Genomic DNA, 18,266 nt, shown 5'->3' on the forward strand with positions numbered 1-18,266 from the left:
ACTTAAGTGCCTTTTCTTCTCTTGCCAGTTGAGGGGCTCCAATTGCCTACATAGGCCCTAGGACCTAGGGAGAATGTTTTCAGATTCTACGAATGATTTTTCCAAGTCCCTAAATGGCAATACCCATCAGAGGAAGAAACAAACAAAAAAAAAAAAGACCATATTTCTTTGTTTTGTTTTTCCTGTATAAAAAAGATCCCAATATCAAGATAGAAAGGGGAGAACAAGGGACATACCCCCTTGGTGTATGAAAATGGGGAGGAGGGGGCAGGAGAAGGATAAGCCTCAAAAGGAGAGGTGGAAAGGGAATGTCATTAAGGCAGCAAAATATTCTCTGTAAAAAGTGGGAGTTGTTTCCACAGCCTCAGAGATGAAGGTCAAGACTGCCTTCTTAGTTTGGGGAGCTCTCCACTCAAGTGTTCAAAGGAAGAGAAAAGACAGCTTCTCTCCTCTTGCTACCGTTGCAGCCATTCCACTGCTCACTCTGGGTTACCTTCTGCCTTTTGTAGATAAGAGTGCTGCAGGGCTCGGAAGGCAGAGATTCGCTTGTGTGGGTTAAAAGTCAGCATCTCCTGAGAAGGGGAGGCAAAGATCAAAAGGTCATGAAGACAAAACAAAAAAAAAAAAGAAAAAGACTTCCGCTCACCCCCAACAATACCTAGGATGGGCTATTTTCTACATCCCTCTTTATGGATGGCCTATTCACTGGCGCCAGTAAAAACTAGCCCATCCACCAACCAAGTCTTAGTAACCACAATGCTAGTGCTCGGTCTTCCACCCCATCCTCAGCCTATGCCCGTGCCCACGCCCAGTACCAGCAGCAGCTGTGCTCCAGACTCCTCCATCTCAGGTACCACTGTCTGTACTGGACGGGGCCCTCTAGGGGAAAAGGCTCCTCGGGGCAGAGACACATCTCGGGGCCAGTCATCCTCTGGGGGCAGCCCGATCAGACTATGGGGAACAGGAGAGCTCTGGTCAAGAGGGTCTTTCTCTAGCCCACATCTCCAGGGGCAGAGCCAACTGCCATGTGGGGCTCAGCAGAAAAAAGATTTGGAATGGAAAGTTTTTTTTTTCTCCCCTCATGCTGGTCACTTACTCAAAGATTTTGCCTAACTGGTCAGCTTCAGAGTTTCCACAGAAGAGAGGCCTAAGGTGGAAAAAACACAGAAGTCATGTCCAAAGATACAGTAGTGGAATAATTACTGGTAGGTAATGGCTCAAAACAGAGAGTGTGGGGGAATACAGGGATGTGAAGTTCCTAACTTTGGGACATTTCAGAGTTTCTGGTTAGGGACAGAACAGTCAACAATACTTAAGTGAAAGATTGGGCAGGAAATGGATGTGATCTATGACTAAGAGATTTGGTTTGGGAAACTCAAAATAGTTCAGGATGCTTGGGTCCCATACTTGCGACGAAACATCTCTGCGAAGATACAGCCGACACTCCACATGTCCACGGGTGTTGCATACGTAGACTGCAGAAGAACTTCTGGAGCACGATACCAGAGTGTAACAACCTAATAGGAACAAGAAAAGTGGATGAAGACCCCATGGGTTACCATGAACCATAACTGGTTGACTAAAGTCACAAAGTGCCTGACTTCTCAACTGCTACGGTCAACCCCTCTCCTACTCCCCTCTTGCTACTGACCACAGGCGTAAGTGCCATCTGGTAGCTGTAGATTCTGGCCAGGCCAAAGTCAGCCAGCTTGACTGTCCCACCACTGGTCACCAGAATGTTCTCGGGCTTCAGGTCTCGGTGAACGATGCAGTTGGCATGAAGGAAATCTAGGCCTCTTAGAAACTGGCGCATCAGATCCTGGTTTAGAAAGGGGAAGAACAGAGGACCTGGAAACTAGGCACCATACCTGAAATCACAGCAGGTTCTGCCACAAAGGTCTCAATCTACTCCTCAGTGTCCACCCACCCTACTCACCTTGATGGTCTCCACTGGCAAGCCCGGTGGGGGTGCCTTGTCCAGGTACGTTCTCAGGTCTTGGTCCACGTGCTCAAACACCAGGGTCACTTTGGTCTCCCGGTCGGTTCGGGCAGTGGCGCAGACGTCCATTAGCCTGGCCAGAACAAGTGGTCACTTACTGATCAATCCCTCTGGACCCGATGCGGCCTTCCCCATTTCCCCAGAATCCCCACCTACAAGTTGTCTTTTCCCCTTTACTACCCACTCCCCACCCCCCACCTTCTCACCGGACAACGTTGGGATGCTCAAAAGCCTCCAGCCGCCTCAGCAATGCCACTTCACGAACTGTGCTGATGGGAAGGCCCCCTCCGGCACCTCCTCCATTAGGGACTCTAACGCTCTTGAGGGCCACGAAGTGGCCGCTGTGCGGATCACGGGCCTTGTACACCGTTCCATAGGCACCAACCCCAATCTCAGCCACTGGCTCGTACCGAGGAGTAGCCATTCTCGGATCAGAGAAGACCCTACAATCACAAAAGCCTCCTGCCACCGAAAATCCCTCAAGAGTTCAGGTGGTATGAGCCTGCCGCAACGAGGTGACTCCCCCACAAGGCATCACAAAGACCCCCCTCCACCACCCCGTCCCTCTCCCCAGTTCCGTGAGGCTGGCTCCTCAGCTGACACAATGGCTCTAACCCCAACCCCGCCAGCCACGTGAATCCCTCAAAGAAAGAATTCCTCTTCCTCGGGGACGGGCCGTCGCGCCCCGCACGGGGCCGACCGCACACGACACACCCCCTGCATCGAAGACTCGACATCCGTCCCTACCATTACATCCCAGCTGACCACAAAGGAACTTTGCGCGGGCCGCACTTCCCGCCCTCGAGCGACCCTCCCGTAACCTGCCCGCGTAGGCAGACGCGAGGGCGACAGCGGTCCCGTCCCCGGGAAGGCGCCACGCTCACCTCACTCGGCGCCGGGTGCTGCGGGGGCGGCCCGTTATCGGGGCCCCGGAGCCAGAGCCTGCGGCGCCATACACAGGAGCTCTGTCCGGGCCAGCTGGACGCTCCGGGCCCGACCATAGACAGGCCGCAAGCTAGAGCGGCCCCCGCACCCCCACCCTCACCATGTGACCAGCTGCCAAAGAGGCGCGCGGAAACTGGCGGGGCGGGGCGAAAGCCGGACGTTCGGGCCACGTGACGAGCCGCGCGTGCGCAGAGGGGCGGCCAGAGCGGCCTCGGCCGGGAAGGGGGCGGGGAGGGGAGAGGGGAGGCGGGGCGACGGCGGCCACGTGATCTGTTGCTATCACACGTGACCGCCCGACTCCGCTCGGAGGAGCAGAGGTGTGGCTACGCGGCGGGGCACGTGACCGACTGCCAGACCCGGCGGGGGTGCGGGGAGACGGGGGAGGGTGGAGTCCAGGGCGGTGCCATGGCAACCCGGGCCACCCGGCTCTAGGGCCGAGCTGCAGGCCGCGCCTGAGCGCTTCTGGCGCTCGCTCCTCGCTCCGCGCCTCCCTCTGTGCGCGGCGGTCAGGGAGCTGGAGACGAGGCGGGGGCGGGACGGGCGCTGGAGCCTTTCGGCCTCACTGCCGCGGGGAGACCTGGTCTCGTTTGTGTCTTTGTTTCATTCACTGGCTCATTCAACAAGTTTTTACCGAGTGCTCGCTTCCTGTGTGCATGCGGGTTTTTTTTTTCCGGTGTCTCAGTCGCTGGCCCTTTAAAGGAGTGATGGGGCTGTCTGGAAAGACGTAGCCCCCGGTGGGGACAATACCCATCTCAGGGCACAGCCAGCACTAACGGACTGACGGAAGGCACACTAATGCAGTGACCCAACCGGAGGAGTGTCAAGGTGATGCCCTCCCATCTTTCCAACTTCCACCTCTTCCAGGGAGCGTTAAAATAAGACGGTGCTTTCTGGCGGAGAAATTACCAATGAGCAAGAGACAGAAACACTTAACCTGCAAGGTTCTTTGCAACAGGGAGAGGCAATGATATGCGCGTTTGTGTATGTGTGGGTATTTTACACATTGTGTACAGATGGACAGATACAGGAGTGAGCGTGTGCAGGGAGGTTACCTCCACCACCACCTTGGACCTCAGCACTGCGTGAGAATGATTTGTGCTCTTCCACAAACCCTGTGACTCCTTGTTTGGGGTCGTTCTGCTTCCCTCTTTCCCCCGGTGCGAGCTTTCTTAGTCCTTGCTCCCGCCCAGAACTTGGACTTTCCCAAATTGCTTCTGCTCACAGACACTTAGGTCGACAATAGACAGGTTCCTCTGACTTTCCTTATTTCCTAGCCCTTTAGGGGAATGAGAGTAAGGAGGGAAGAGATCAGTATCTCGTTCGGGACAACCTGTCTAAAATCATTTCATGACTCTATTTGCCACTCCTTCCACCTTAACTTCTATTCTCCTTAACCATCTAGTGGAGGATGTAAGAGCTCAGGCTCGAGATGACTATAAACCACGTTCTAGGACAAAATGGAATACAAGTCAGTACAGATTCGCCCTCTTTGCATTCTGATAGTTGTAGCTCTGGGCCCTGCTGGCAAGGGCAGCTGGAACACTAGAAAGAAAAACCTCAAGGTCTAAACTGGCAAAGGGGCTTCTGAGGTCGCTGTTTTATTGGCTCTCTTGCGGGGACTGGTTGGTTTATAAGCCTTCTGGCAGGCAAAGTGTCTGAGTCTGTCAAGCAGGGTCCCCGTCAGCTCCACTTTCCGCAGCCGACTGTCTTTGGAATAGAAGTCCTCCTCTGTGTTGTTTCCTTGGGTTCCAGCCCCCTTTCTGATTCATTCATCCATCCACCCAAAACATTTGAATACTCATAAAAGCATTACTCTCCTTAATCACTTTTATTGAGGAGACTTAGTTTGGCAGTCTATCCCTGGTTCCATACCCTCCCTCTCCTGTTAATTACTTTTTCACTAATTAATTTTTTTCCAGTGTGTTTGACCCAAAGGGCTCCTCTGGAATCCCTTTTCCCTCAGCGTTGGAAGGGGAGGATATAACTGTAAGGCAGAAATAATGTGATGAGGGGCTAGAACTGGTTCTCAGGGTCAAGGCCTCCATAAAAGCAAAACCAGAGAGCTGTGTGTGTGTGTGTGTGTGTGTGTGTTAGTCACTTCAATGCAGTGTGGTGGGGCAGGAGAGTACCAGGCAAGACACTCTCATCCCCGTAGCAGTCTTGTCTCCCTTGCTCTCTCACCTCCCTCACACGTTACAATTACACATTTCTGTTTTTCACACAATCTGATTACATGCCTTACACACATCTGTTTTCCAGTGTCCCACGCCGTGCACACTTGTCGGTCTTTTGTATAAAGTGTTTATTGCTTGAGTCCATCTCTTATCTTCCTCACACCTCAGACCCCTGCATAGCTCTTTTGCACACTCCCATGTTGCACAAGCTTGTCCCCCCCCCCCCCCCCCCCCCCCGTGCACCTGTGTCTTTGACCGCTCACCTTCCGTCCTCACCGGCTCCCCACCCCCGCCCCACACCTATTCTCCCACCCGGGTGCACACCCCCCTTCCTTGGCCACTCCCCTCCCCCCGCCCTCCCCGGCTCGCACACTCGCCCCCGCCCCCGGGGACACCTGCTCGTGCGGGGCAGGGCGGGGATGCGCAGCCGCGGCCCCTGCTCCTCGCCCGCTCCCCGCCCCGCCCCTCCCTCCATCCCTCACCGGCTCCCCGGCGCCCGCCCCGCCCGCCCGCCGCTCCGGGGGGGTCTCCGCCGCCGCCGCCGCCGGAAGGAGCCGCCATTTGCCACCGCCGAGCGCACGGGCCGAGCCGAGCCGGAGCCGGGAAGCCGCGCGGGCCTGCGCCCAGCAGCACGGCGATGGGGGGCGGCCCCGCCGCAGGAGGCCCGGGGCGCGTCACCCCGGGGGCCCGGCCCGCGCCGGACCCGGACCCGTGGGGCGCGGCCCCGTGAGCCCCCCGCCCCCTGCCCGGGCCATGGCTGCCCGCCCCGCCGCCCCCGGGCCGCCAGCCGCCGAGCCCCGGCCGCGGCCGCAGTGAACCGAGACCCCGGCGGCGCTCGGCCCTCCGGCGCGCGCCCCTTCCCGGCCCGGCGCCTCCCTTCCCCCCGCCGCCCCCCGCCCCCGCCCCCGGCGCCCGGACGATGCTCAAGTCCCGGCTCCGCATGTTCCTGAACGAGCTGAAGCTGCTGGTGCTGACGGGCGGGGGGCGGCCCCGGGCCGAGCCGCAGCCCCGGGGGGGCGGGGGGGGCGGCTGCGGCTGGGCGCCCTTCGCCGGCTGCTCGGCCCGGGACGGCGACGGCGACGAAGAGGAGTACTACGGGTCGGAGCCGCGGGCCCGGGGCCTGGCCGGCGACAAGGAGCCGCGGGCCGGACCCCCGCCGCCGCCCGCGCCGCCGCCGCCGCCCCCGGGCGCGCTGGACGCCCTGTCGCTCAGCAGCAGCCTGGACAGCGGGCTGCGGACCCCCCAGTGCCGAATCTGCTTCCAGGGCCCCGAGCAGGTCAGGCCCGGGCGCGGGGCCGCGGGGGGGGGCGCACCTGGGCGCACCTGGGGCGGGGGGCGGGGCCGGGGGGGCGGGGCGGGCCCGCCCGGCCCCGGCACCTGGCGCGGTGGGGGACCGGCCGGGGCTCCCGGGAGCGCACGCTGGGCGGGGGTGGCGGCGGGTCGCGGGTCGCGGGGGGCGGGGCTTCCTCCCGCGGGGGCTTCGGATCCCGCCGCCCACGGACGGAGACCGCCCGCCTTCTGCCGCGCTTCCCCCGCGCGGGGCCTCGGCGGGCCGAGGGGCCCCCACTCGGGTGGCCGGGGTGCCTCTGCCCCCCCGGAAGGCAGGGCCGTGCTGGCGCCCTTGCCTCGCTCAGTGTTTCTCTCCGTGGGGCACTTTTCCTCACTTCCCATTCCGTAACTTTCCATCTCATTCCAGAGAGTACTCTTTGTTTAAATGTTATGGACAAAGTTGTCCCGCCATAGTGCTGGGGGGGGGGGGCGGGGGTGTACCAGTATCGTGCGAAATCATTCCTCGATTAAAGGGGAACACCCTCCGTCCCCACGCCCAGGATCTCTCCCCCTTTTTGCTACTTGGAGACTGAGGACAATAACCCATCCCGGTCTGCACCACATCTGTGAAATAGTTGGTAGCGATGGGAGGGAGGAGGAAGGCATGGCTCAGAAGCTCTGACCCTCCTGCCCCTCCAGATGCCAAGGGGTGGCCTTCCATTTGGGAAGCTTAGAGAGCATCCTCCCCAAATTTTAGGAAAGGAGGAGACCCAGTCCTCCCCCCACCCCACCTCATTTCTTTTTATCCTTCGTCTATTTGGTCAGGGAAGTTTACCTTGAGCTCTTTTTTCTTTTTTGCTGCGGCTTTAGCCTCTTGCCCTATTTTGGGTGAAAGTCCTGAGTTTTTTTTTTTGTTTTTTGTTTTTTTTTTTTAATGTTGGAGAATGACCTGGAGAGGTTTCCCTCTCTTGGAGCCGGGCGGTGACAGCTGACAGGGACCCTCCTCACTCTTCCTCCAGGGGGAGCTCCTGAGCCCCTGCCGCTGCGACGGCTCAGTGCGCTGCACACACCAGCCCTGCCTCATCCGCTGGATCAGCGAGAGGGGCTCCTGGAGCTGTGAGCTCTGCTACTTCAAGTACCAGGTCCTGGCGATCAGCACCAAGAACCCGCTGCAGGTGAGGTACAGGGAGAGAACTTCCAGACCTGGGCAAAGGCAGCAGTCAGATTCAGGGACTCTCCAGGGAGCCCATCATCCAGTTAATCTTTTCTCAAAGTTACCCTCCCCACCATTACCACAGCCTGTCTGCCTGTAAATCCTCCCTTCCTTCATGTATTCACATTTATTGGATGCCACCTGTATTTCAGGCACTGTTCTAGGCACTGAGACAGTAAAAAAGCAGAAGATGATAATATGATGGTGATGATGATGATGGTAGCAAACGTAGTATTTTCTATGTGTTACACTCTTGGTGTATAATAACTGATTTAATTTTTGTAATAATCCTATTAGCTATGTGCCATTATTATCTCCATCTTAAAGATGAGGACACTGATGCACAAAGAAGCGTAAAAACTTGCCCAAAGTTACTCAGCCCATAAGTGATGGAGTTTGGATTTGGAATTCAAACCTAGATGGTCTGGGTTCAGAGCACTTGCCTGATCCTGCCTTTCTAAAACAGGACAGACAAACGGTCTCAAACAATGTGAAAGTGCTCTATTAAAAAAAGGGGGGGGGCTCTCTACTAGGTTTGATCAGGACATAGAGGAGACAGATTGCTAATCTTGCCTGAAGGGTTTCAGGAAGGCTCTGGAGCATCTTCCTCTTGAGGGCCACTCATCAGCTGGCCCTTCTTCTCTTTCTATGACCTTTTGGAGCTCTTTCTCCCACACAGTGGCAGGCCATCTCCCTGACGGTCATTGAGAAGGTCCAGATTGCAGCCATAGTTCTGGGCTCTCTCTTCCTCGTTGCCAGCATCTCCTGGCTCATCTGGTCCTCACTCAGCCCTTCAGCCAAGTGGCAACGGCAGGATCTGCTCTTTCAGATCTGCTACGGCATGTATGGCTTCATGGATGTCGTCTGCATAGGTAAGGGCACCTCTCTCCCCCTTACTTGCTAAGCATTTTCCTCCAACTCACACAAACCTTCCCTGCCCATTCCCTCAGCTCCATAGCCACATTTTCTACCATTGGGAGCCTTTAGGGCTATCTTGGTGCCCCTCCCTTCCCTGCTTTTTCGGGCCCTTTGCATACCCTAGCTCCTCACTCTGGAGAAATACTCACTTAAGTACCTTCAGCCTAGGTCTGGGCAGCAGGTGACTCTGGATTTCTTATCCCTTTTGCTCAGGCCTCATCGTCCACGAAGGCTCCTCTGTCTACCGCATCTTCAAGCGCTGGCAGGCAGTGAACCAGCAATGGAAGGTCCTGAATTATGACAAGACCAAGGACATAGGAGGAGATGCAGGGGGAGGGACGGCGGGGAAGCCGGGCCCCAGGACCTCACGGACGGGCCCCCCCTCTGGGGCCACCAGCCGCCCCCCAGCTGCCCGGCGCATGCGGACGCTCTTGCCTCAGCGCTGTGGTTACACAATCCTGCACCTCCTTGGACAGCTGCGGCCACCAGATGCCCGTTCCAGTTCCCATTCTGGCCGAGAGGTTGTCATGAGGGTCACCACGGTGTGAAACTGAATTCCAGGAGCAGGGATCTTGAGTCGATGCATTGGCCAGAAATATGCTGTCATGGCTGCTGGAGGTACCACCAGGAAAAGGTGTTTGGGGCACCCTGCCCCTGCCACTGAGGATCTCTGTGGGCAGCCTCAAGCTGGAGACATTGTCTGGCCTCTACTACCCATTGGGTAGAGACACCTGGATGACATTCCAGCCCCCGCCGATAGCTCCTCACACTCATCCTGGGGCAGTCAGTGGGCAGGTGGGGAGAACATCTTTTCTTCCCTAGAGAACCGTCCTTACCTCAGCTCCTAGGGCCTCCAGCCCCCCAGCTCCACCATGGTGACTTGGTGAAGGGGGACCAATGCCAGAAGAAAGGGATTGTAGACCCTCCATTCCCCACCCCATGGCCACAGGGCAGCTGGCAATAAGACTAGTATACATTGACCTCCCGTTCCCTGCATGAGGGCGGGGGGGGCACCTCCCCCTGCTCCACCCCCCATTGCATGGGGGGAGGGCATAAAGAATCATTTATATGCACGTGGAGACTCCTTTCTCATCTGGGGTTTTTCTGGAGGGTTGGGAGGTGTGGGGAGGTTTCTCTGCAGAGGTTTCAAATCCCAAATGCAGCAGTGGTTCTGAGTTGGAGGTGTAACTCCCACTTGCTGGCGAATAATTCACATTGGCTGCTAGGTGGCAGTGCTCAGAGGTATCTAAGGGGTGGACCTGCCACCTGCAAGTTGTGTGATTTAGAAAGAAAAAGATCTCTCCGCCGCCAGTGGTTTTCCTGTCTACCTCATAGGGTTGGAATGAGGATAAATGAGGGACAGGTTGAATGCCATTGCAAAGAAAATTAGTGAGAGCGTAAAAAGATTTCTAGACTAGTTGATGGTCCATTTATTTCAAATAGTAGCTGGTTAACAAATTCCAGAATGTGTTTTTTCATCTGGAGTTGCACAGAGCCTTGGAAAATTTGTGTTGAGTATCATTATAGATATGGAAATATGAGGGGAAATGGATATTGCAAATGTGAAGGATGGTGGTTATTGGCAAAAATGAGAGCTCCTCCAACCCCCACCCCCAACACTGGGGGTTGGGGGGGAGGATGGAACAATCCTTCGTGCTCTGGGGTTCTTGTGGGTTCTAGTCGTCCTTCCCAGGTAATGTGCTCCCCCAGGGAAGTGGTGTGAAATGAATTTGGACTCATTTGGAGTGAGACAGACAGAATGTCCCAATGTTATGAATCTCCAACCCCAGCTTAAGCTGCTCCTATGGCAGTTGAGGGCCACAGGTCTGATCCTGTGCCCCAGCTTAGTGGTATTAACTGGAAGGTATCGTGCTTGGAGGCAGCAGTGTAGAGGGCTGTTCATAGAGCAAGGGTTTGGGAAGGACTGGTTAAAACGTGGGTCAGCCTGAGGCCTGCTCCCTTTCTCCTGAGGCCTCGGGGCTGTGTATTATATGAATGATGGTGTCTTTTAAGTGAACTATTCATCAGCAATTAAAATAATTACTTCATACATTGTTAAGTCAGATCCAGATGCCTTTCCTATTATCGGTCATTTTCTCAGGAAGGTTCTGCTCTGCCTCCTCTCTGGGGACGTTTTGGGGGAAATGCTTCTCTGCTAAAGGTCACACATCCTTGTCCTAGAAGTGGTCCTCCCCCTCCTTCTCTAAAAGGGTGGGGGGGTGGGGGGGGTCTTGGCTGCTGTCCATGGTGCTGGCACCCAGACTCGCCTGGAAATGTTCGCATTGAAGCAAGACTCGGGTTTGAATCACCTGGAAGTATTGAAGTGTATCCCCTCTAACCTCTGAGGAGATCAAAGAGAGGGGGTAGAGGCCAAGCGCCCCATTTTTTTTTTCCAGTGAGAGATTGTTTCCCCAGAGAGACAACCCTCCACATTCTCCACTTGGGAAGACTGAAGGGCTAGACTTTCCTGTTTCGCTATTCACAAAATAGCGGGTAGGGGCTAGAAGGGAGACAGCAAATCATAGTGACCACCAGTATCTGTCCTGGCAAATAGGACAGGTAGGTCTGACATGGTTGGGGTTTCTTGTGCCAACCCTGGACTGTCCCTCATGAGGCCCTCCATGGAAGCTTAGACATACCGAAGAACATACATACACAAATACACCCTCTCCAGTTCCACTTTGGGTCCTAAAACTAGGCCAAGCGAGAGCCAAGCGAGACGGTAATGTTTCCCTCCCTTTCAGTACCACTGGAGGTCTCGCTTCGTATGGGGGTTGGGACCAGCAATCAGTATGGTCCCCTCTCATCCCCTTTTTCCAAAAGATTCTTGTTTGGGAAAGAGGTCACGGAACTGCTGCCCTCCTCAAGTGAGCAGTCCTACTTGCTCAGTGAGGAATGTGGGTGTACAGAATTCTCATCACTGATTCCAGTGGAAAGGGTGTGAGAGGAAGCTGGGCTTTATTCTCCCTCAAAGCTCAGATCTGTCAAAAATCAGGTCACTTAGGTTCAAGTTAAGCTTAGTGATAGGGCAGTGGGGGTGGACCCAGAATCCAGTAGAGGAGTGGAGGGGTGGAGCAGTAAAGGCACACAGACCTTCGTGTCTGCACAAAGCCCTGGGTATACTGTGCCCCTCTGTAGCTCTTACAAAAATAGATACCCTCAGAAGGCCTGGTGGCAAACAGTGTCTGTGGTCAGGGAGCCACGTCTAGGGCAGGGGGCCAGGATGGTGGGGGAGGAGGAGGCAGTGTGAAGTCTCCATCTTCATCCAGCTAATTGGCATGGAGAGGAGCAGGAGGCAGGGGGGCAAGTCCTGACATGGGGAGGGTAATCTGGGCTGGAGAGGGGTTGCAGGGAGTGTGTCGAGAGATTTATTTGTATGGAAGATGAGTTAATCTATATACATCACAAGGGGAGAACTGTGGCCAGCCCCTTGGGGGGCCAGAGAATGCTGACTCAAGGAAAACAGAGGCTCCCTCTGCCCTCCCTTCTCCTGCCTCAGTGCCCCAGGGCTTCTGGCCACCCCCACACTCCACTTTAATCCTGTCTGTCTGACTTCACTTCTGTGCATGTATCCCTGTCTTTCTTGGAAGGAAATTACCTTGGAGCAACTTTTCCAGAGAGGGCAGATATCCTTTGGTCCTGGCAATCCAGGTTCCCAAAGCACTTCCACCAAAGTCAGTTGCCTCTGGCCATCTCTGCAAATCCCTAGCTCCCCAACCTGTTTTTACAGCCTAGCCCTTGGAGTTACTTTTCACCACCACCCCCTTAATCTCTTACAGGGAGCCAGACTCTGGCTGTTCCCAGTACAGATAGAAACGTGTTGGGTTTGTGATGCAAACCACTCTCCCAGGTGTCTAGACCTCCCATTGTTACAGACATCACTCAAAGTAGGGGGTTGGGGTGAGGATTCCTCCAGAATTTGTAGGAAGTAGAAGTGGAAGAGAAGTCAGTCAAAAGTCAAGGATGGAACATTTGATTCTTTTATTTCAAAACTATGAATATTAAAAAATTCCATATATAAAAGGAAGGCATAAGTACACATAAGCCCAAAGATGTCTCTGCCTGGGCACTAAGTGGTGGGACAAGCCAACCTCGAATAGTGACCAAAGAGTCAAGGAGTTTCAAAACATCATAACATCATGAACATGATGTTCATAACATCATAAACCAGGTGAGGGCAGACTCACTTTGCTAGGGGCAAGATGATGAAGGAGGAGAGTAGATAGGGCCTGGCAAGCCGCGTATTCCTTCTGCCACATGGTCCAGATTCAATAGGAGAACCTGTATGGCATCACCCAGTCGGGGGTAGGCCTTGGCAGGGGTTATAAAGACTGAATAAGGTCTCCTTCTTCCACTCAAAGAGCTCACATGCAAGGAGAGAAATCAACCTGGTGCAGACCAGACGTACATTTACTTAGCTCAGGTGGTGATAAGTGCTTACCCAACAACCCCAAAAGGGAAGCCCCAAAAGGGCAGTGGTTGAATTCTTTCTCAGGCCACCCAATATTATTAGTTAAAATCTGAGTTGGCCCTTGCCGGATGCATGTGATATGGCCAGGAGAAAGGCTGAGCAGGCCGAGGGACCATGGTTTTCCCAGGGCTTGATGGGTCAGGCCAATGCATACTTCACACGTTGGTCAGGGCTGCCTCGACCAGTTTGCTATGGTCCTTCTAAGCAGTCTGGTCAAATAGACAGGTTTTGGGGGAATACATATCTCTTGGTCTTGTGTCTAATAAATCCCTCCAATGAGGGGAAGGGTGACTACGGTAGCTTCTTCCTATGGGACTATCTGTCCACAAACTGTAGGTTGATGCTCCTCTCGGGTACCAAGACAGTCCGGGTCATCGGCCTGATCGGGGCAGCACCTGGCTCAGGCTGCACCTCAAAGTGGGTCAGGATCTGGAAAGGGAGGAAGAAGGCTATCACTATAGGAGGGGTCTGGGATGGTAGGTTTGATTGGTAAAGGGTATAATTAGCTTTAGGTTGGTTGATATTGAAATGGTACCTGTGGTCACTAGAGAATTTCTTAAGGGATCATGGCAGGGGGAAGAAAGTCCAAATACCCTTGCTCACCCTCAAGACTTAAAACTGGATTGCTATATTTCAGAGGATTAGGTTTATCAAGTCATAAATTTTGCTATACTTGTCAGAAGAACTCACTTGTTAGAGGGTTAGGATCTCTCATGTCTGTGGAAGGTATGTCTAGATCACTCACCTGAGCCAAAGCCATTTGCAGCTCAAGCTCTGCCAGGCGTCTCCCCATGCAGCTGCGCTTGCCAAAGCCAAAGGGAAGAGAGGCAAATGGGTGGGGGGCTGGACCTTCCCCCAGCCATCGAGCTGGACGAAAAGAATTTGGCTCTGGGAACTGGGCAGGATCCCTTGAAGTGGCATAATGACACAGTGTGACCAGTGTCTGGGAGGGAAGGAACATAAACATGTCAGTTTGGACCCACAGATGGGGTGGGGGGGGCACGGAAAAGAGGATATATGGATTGGAGCAAAGGCAGGCTCTGGCTGGTGATGGGGACGTTTTCTGGGGCTACTTTTTTTTTTTATTTTAAAGACTTTATTTATTCATGAGAGGCACAGATAGAGAGAGAGAGAGAGAGAGAGGAGCAGAGACACAGGCAGAGGGAGAAGCAGGCTCCATGTTGGGACCCCAATGTGGGACTCGATCCCGGGTCTCCAGGATCACACCCTGGGCTGAAGGTGGCACTAAACTGCTGAGCCACCGGGGCTGCCCTCTGGGGCTATTTTTGGAATGATTTCTCCACTGCCCCATTACCTCCGAGAGAGAGGCATTCAGGCCAGAGGGAGGGGGAAGGGCTTATATGGAGCGTAGGAGAGGATGGGGCCCAAGATAGTGAGGGATGGCTTAACCAAAGGGCCCATTCGCTCTACTCACATTTTTGGGGATAATATAGTCACCCACACGAATGTCTTTGTCTGGGACACGGGAATTTCCAGGTACCACAGGGTACAGTCTGGATTGCAGAAACAGCAAGGTGAGGCTGGGGGCTATAGCCTCTGTCTTGTCCCCAAGCCCCCTATGTCCAAAGCCATTCTTGGCCAGGAGCAGATCATCATTTTCCTGTGCTCTCTCTCCTAGCTCCCATTCACTCGCTGCTTCCCCAGCCCTTCCCAACATTCTCTTTAGCTCCCCCTCTCCTGTCCCCTCACCTCAGCACCTCCTTGACCACTGCCTTCAGCAGAGGCAGCTGGGATAGAGCCGCAGCTGAGGGGTGGGCACTGGAGCCAGGGCCCAGGGCAGCTGTGATCTCAGAGTGGAGCGCAGTCTGCACGTCCGGGTGCCGAGCGAGTTCATACAGCGCCCAGGAGAGCGTGTTGGATACCTGCGAGGACAGTTGAGAGCCTCAGGGGTGCTGAGGGTGCAGACCTAGTGCAAGGAGCAGGATGGGAGGTAGCCCGGAGCCCAGGAGTGTTAAGCAAGCCGGCCGGAGGGCCACGGCGCACCCCCCGCGGCAGCTAGGGGGCCTCTGGGGCCGGGGAGGCTACGCCCTGGAAGTGGGGCTCCCACCGTGGAGAGGAACCTCACCGTGTCCACGCCAGCCAGTAGCAGCTCCGTCACGTTGCCCAGGATGGACGGGGCAGGCAGCTCTTCCCGGAGCAGGAAGTAGGTCAGGTGTGCCCCAGATCCCACATCCTCCGCGGCCTTCCCCTCGCTCCTCAAGGCTACCTCGGCCTCCCGCCTCTCCACGTGCTGCTGGGCTGGCGGGGGGAGAGGGGACAGGGGTGCCTGGCGTCCCGAGCCGCTTCAGTCCCCCCGTCCCGCTTCTACTCCGTGCCTTACCAAATGCAAACATCTGGTCCCAGTCTCGGCAGAGGCGGCCCCAGGGCCCGGGCACCAGGCGGTGAAGCCAGCCGGGCATCGCCATGGTCAGCAGCGTGGACACAAACACGGACCCCACGGCGCGGATGAAGGCGTCGGTGTCGGGGGGCACTTGGGCCTCCAGGCAGCCCAGGCGGGAACCCAGGAGCACGGCGGCTGTGCCTGGGCGGGAGGGGGCGCTGTCAGGGCGCGGGAGACCCCGCGGGCGCCTCCGACGCCGGCCCGGTCCCGGGACCCACCTTCTAGTCCAAACTTGTAGAACTCTGCGGCCACGTCCCGAACCAGGGCGGGCGGCCCGGCGCCGCGGCCCCGCTGCTGCCGCAGGCGCCGCACAAGGTCGCGGACCACGTCGGCCAGGGGCGCGGCGTAGCGGGCGGCGGCTCGAGGCCGGAGGAGCAGCGGGGCCAGGAGGCTGCGGAGCCTCTGCCATTCCTCGCCTTCCCTGCGGGTGCGGACGCGGTGTGTGGGCGCGGGGAGGCTGGGGCGGCCCCCTGCGGCACCGAACCCCGCTCCCGCCTGTGCCTGCTCCCATCCCCCTTCCTCGTTGCTCCTCTCCTGGCCCGGGGGCTGGTTCCTGGGTAACCGCTGTCACGGACTCACATCCCATCTAGGTCCTGGTGCCTTCCCCTCGGCGGACCTCCAGGATTCTGGACCCCCGCGAGGAGGAGATGGGCCTGGGACAAAGGCGGGGCTCGTCCCAGGCGGGCGGGAAGCCCAGTTCGCCGGACGGGCGGGGAAGGCCGACCTCCCTCCGCACCCATGCCCGACGTCTCCAGACCAGCCCCAGGCGAGCGCGCGGGGCGGTTGGGCTGCGGGGCCAGCGAGGACTCACGCGGTGAGCAGCCCGCAAGCCCGCTGGCGGTGGCGTCGGTGCTCTGCCCAGGGCGAGAAGCTGCAGCGCTCCGGCCGGGGCCCCTCCTGTCGCAAGAGCTGTTCGACGAGGGCAGGGGCCGCCACGTACACGGTGCGCACCTTCCCGAAGCTGGCCAACCACACAGGCCCGAAGCGCGCAACGCCCTGCACCTAGGAGAGCGGGCACAGCAGGCGCTGGAGACCGAGCGGGGACTTCCAGCCTGGGCGGCCAGCGCCAACCGAGCCGGCTGGGCTCCCAGCTAGTACGTGCCCCTAACCTGCAACCCTCTCCTCCTCTTCTTTCCCCCGCTTCCTGTCCCCAGAAGCTCGACAGTGACGGGCAAAACGGAGGAACTTGGTACAAGGCAGACACTCAGGACCTCTCCTAGGTCACCTGGGCTGAGCCGAGGCAAGAAATCCCTGAAGGCTCCTGGCATGGAGTAGCTCAGAACCACCCCCCAGGGATCGAAGAGGAGAGCCTGTGGCTTTAAGGCGGCCCGCGGGGAAGGCACCCTGCGTCCTGCCTCCCGTGCACTTGTTCTGGACCCACCGGCCCCGACTTCGGCCCTTTTGAGCCCACTCTTCTGCTGGGTGTGGGGGGTGGACTCCCCGCGGCTGGAACTGCCGCCCGCAGCCCCGACTTCCCTAATACCTGGGCATCTGTTCTCGCTGGCCCTCCTCCTCCACTCTGCACTAGCCTGTGCTTTCTGGTGTTGTCAAAGCCAGTTTCCCCAGCATTCATTCCCAGAAACATTCCCCCACTACCTGCAGCTCGTGTAGCCGCGACAGACCGCCCTTGCAGAAAAGTTCAGCAAGGAAGACGGGTGTGGAGGGGCCTGGGATGTCCGCCAAGCTGCGGGGTGCTGAGTCGGAGCCTCTGGAGCCCAGTGAGGAGCCCAGCTTGGGAGCCCAGTGGATGCGATGGAACACTCTGGAGGCGAGCTTGAGGGCCTGGGTCATGGCTTGGTTTGGGGAAGCCACAGAGGAGAGCACTTCTCCAGAGCATCTTGCTTGCTTGCCTGAACCCCTATTTAACCTTTGGGCGAGGTACTGATGACGCCCCCTCTTTATGTTCCTCAGCCAATCCCCTCTCCCGAGTGGTCGAGCTGGGGATCAGCACCCAGGCACAGTAGGCGGGGCTGGGTTGCCTGGCAGCTCTCCTGGGTCTCATGTTGCAATGACCCTCTTGTAAAGGAAGGTCTGCCTTAGTTTCCCCTTCTGCACTGGTGCCCTCATCCAGCAGCCTAAAGATCTCTTCCTGGTAAAGGCTCTTTGGTGAAGTTCAGGATTACTAAGGTACAGTCAGTCCCTGATATTCCCACTTCCCTAGGGAGCCAGGCCCTCTTGGGACCATCCTCAGGAATTCCCCATCCTTCAGCAGGGCAGGGAAGAGCCACAGCTGTAGCATCTCCATATTTTTGGCTTATGGGGCTGCACCTTCTTTGTAGGCAAGAACTTCCTGGCACTACCCCATCTCCCCCCCATCCCCTCCTATACCTAACACTGAGCAGATGGTGGGTGTTAATGGGCCAAAATGGCTCCAGAAGCCTTCATCTTTGTTCCTTGGGAGGAGGGGGTGGTCTTTTAGGTCAACAAGCTCTGTCCTTCCAGCCACAGGGAACTTAGGGCTTAGAGCTAGAGGAACAGAAACAAAGGACCCTTATGCAAATTAGAAAAGTTTAGAGATTTCTCTGGGCTCCTGGGTGGAGCACAGGCTAGGTGAGTGCTCTGAATCTCCAGCTGACTCTGTCTTCTTTGGGGGGGGGGGGTGGTATTTCTAGTCAGTAGCCCATTTTCGCTTCTAGCCTCCAAATCCTGCACATGTTAGTTCTCTGCTCCTCACTCTCCCACCCTGCCCCCACTGGACTCTGTGCCAGTCAGTTAGCTCTGAAGTTCTGGAATCGAAGGTCAACACGAAAAATGAGAGGGTCTCCACCACCCCGACCCAAGGTTCTCCAGAGACAGCGACCATAAAGACAGCAGATTCCCCAAGTCAAGTCTCAGGCAGGGAGAGGGTGCGGGGGATGGGAGAAGGCACGTGATAC

General features: G+C 56.7%; 3 protein-coding genes across 4 annotated transcripts; 1 reads left to right on the top strand and 2 right to left on the bottom strand.

Annotated features, from left to right (window-relative positions):
- Positions 1 to 152: 152 nt before the first annotated feature.
- Positions 153 to 3,089, bottom strand: CDK4 (cyclin dependent kinase 4). 2 transcript variants are annotated; one of them, XM_077913575.1, is made up of 8 exons: positions 2,884 to 3,088; positions 2,206 to 2,442; positions 1,937 to 2,072; positions 1,652 to 1,819; positions 1,408 to 1,517; positions 1,097 to 1,147; positions 816 to 951; positions 153 to 572 (listed from the first exon to the last, which is right to left on the bottom strand). In XM_077913575.1, the coding sequence occupies exons 2-8, from the start codon at positions 2,421 to 2,423 to the stop codon at positions 480 to 482; spliced, it is 912 nt and encodes a 303-aa protein (XP_077769701.1). In that variant the 5' UTR covers positions 2,424 to 2,442; positions 2,884 to 3,088; the 3' UTR covers positions 153 to 479. The 2 variants fall into 2 exon arrangements, with proteins under 2 accessions (XP_077769701.1, XP_077769703.1); XM_077913577.1 differs by lacking the exon at positions 816 to 951 and having other exon boundaries at positions 2,884 to 3,089.
- A 2,933-nt stretch (positions 3,090 to 6,022) lies between these two features.
- MARCHF9 (membrane associated ring-CH-type finger 9) lies at positions 6,023 to 10,577 on the top strand. The gene is made up of 4 exons (XM_077913580.1): positions 6,023 to 6,394; positions 7,407 to 7,562; positions 8,280 to 8,472; positions 8,732 to 10,577. The coding sequence occupies exons 1-4, from the start codon at positions 6,038 to 6,040 to the stop codon at positions 9,064 to 9,066; spliced, it is 1,041 nt and encodes a 346-aa protein (XP_077769706.1). The 5' UTR covers positions 6,023 to 6,037; the 3' UTR covers positions 9,067 to 10,577.
- A 1,898-nt stretch (positions 10,578 to 12,475) lies between these two features.
- CYP27B1 (cytochrome P450 family 27 subfamily B member 1) lies at positions 12,476 to 18,224 on the bottom strand. Its single transcript, XM_077913588.1, has 9 exons — positions 16,987 to 18,224; positions 16,202 to 16,392; positions 15,609 to 15,811; positions 15,331 to 15,531; positions 15,076 to 15,248; positions 14,700 to 14,872; positions 14,425 to 14,503; positions 13,735 to 13,932; positions 12,476 to 13,418 (listed from the first exon to the last, which is right to left on the bottom strand). The coding sequence occupies exons 1-9, from the start codon at positions 17,179 to 17,181 to the stop codon at positions 13,305 to 13,307; spliced, it is 1,527 nt and encodes a 508-aa protein (XP_077769714.1). The 5' UTR covers positions 17,182 to 18,224; the 3' UTR covers positions 12,476 to 13,304.
- Between the last annotated feature and the right edge of the window lie 42 nt (positions 18,225 to 18,266).

This window comes from Canis aureus, chromosome 11 (genome assembly GCF_053574225.1).
Source record: "Canis aureus isolate CA01 chromosome 11, VMU_Caureus_v.1.0, whole genome shotgun sequence".
NCBI lineage: Eukaryota > Metazoa > Chordata > Mammalia > Carnivora > Canidae > Canis > Canis aureus.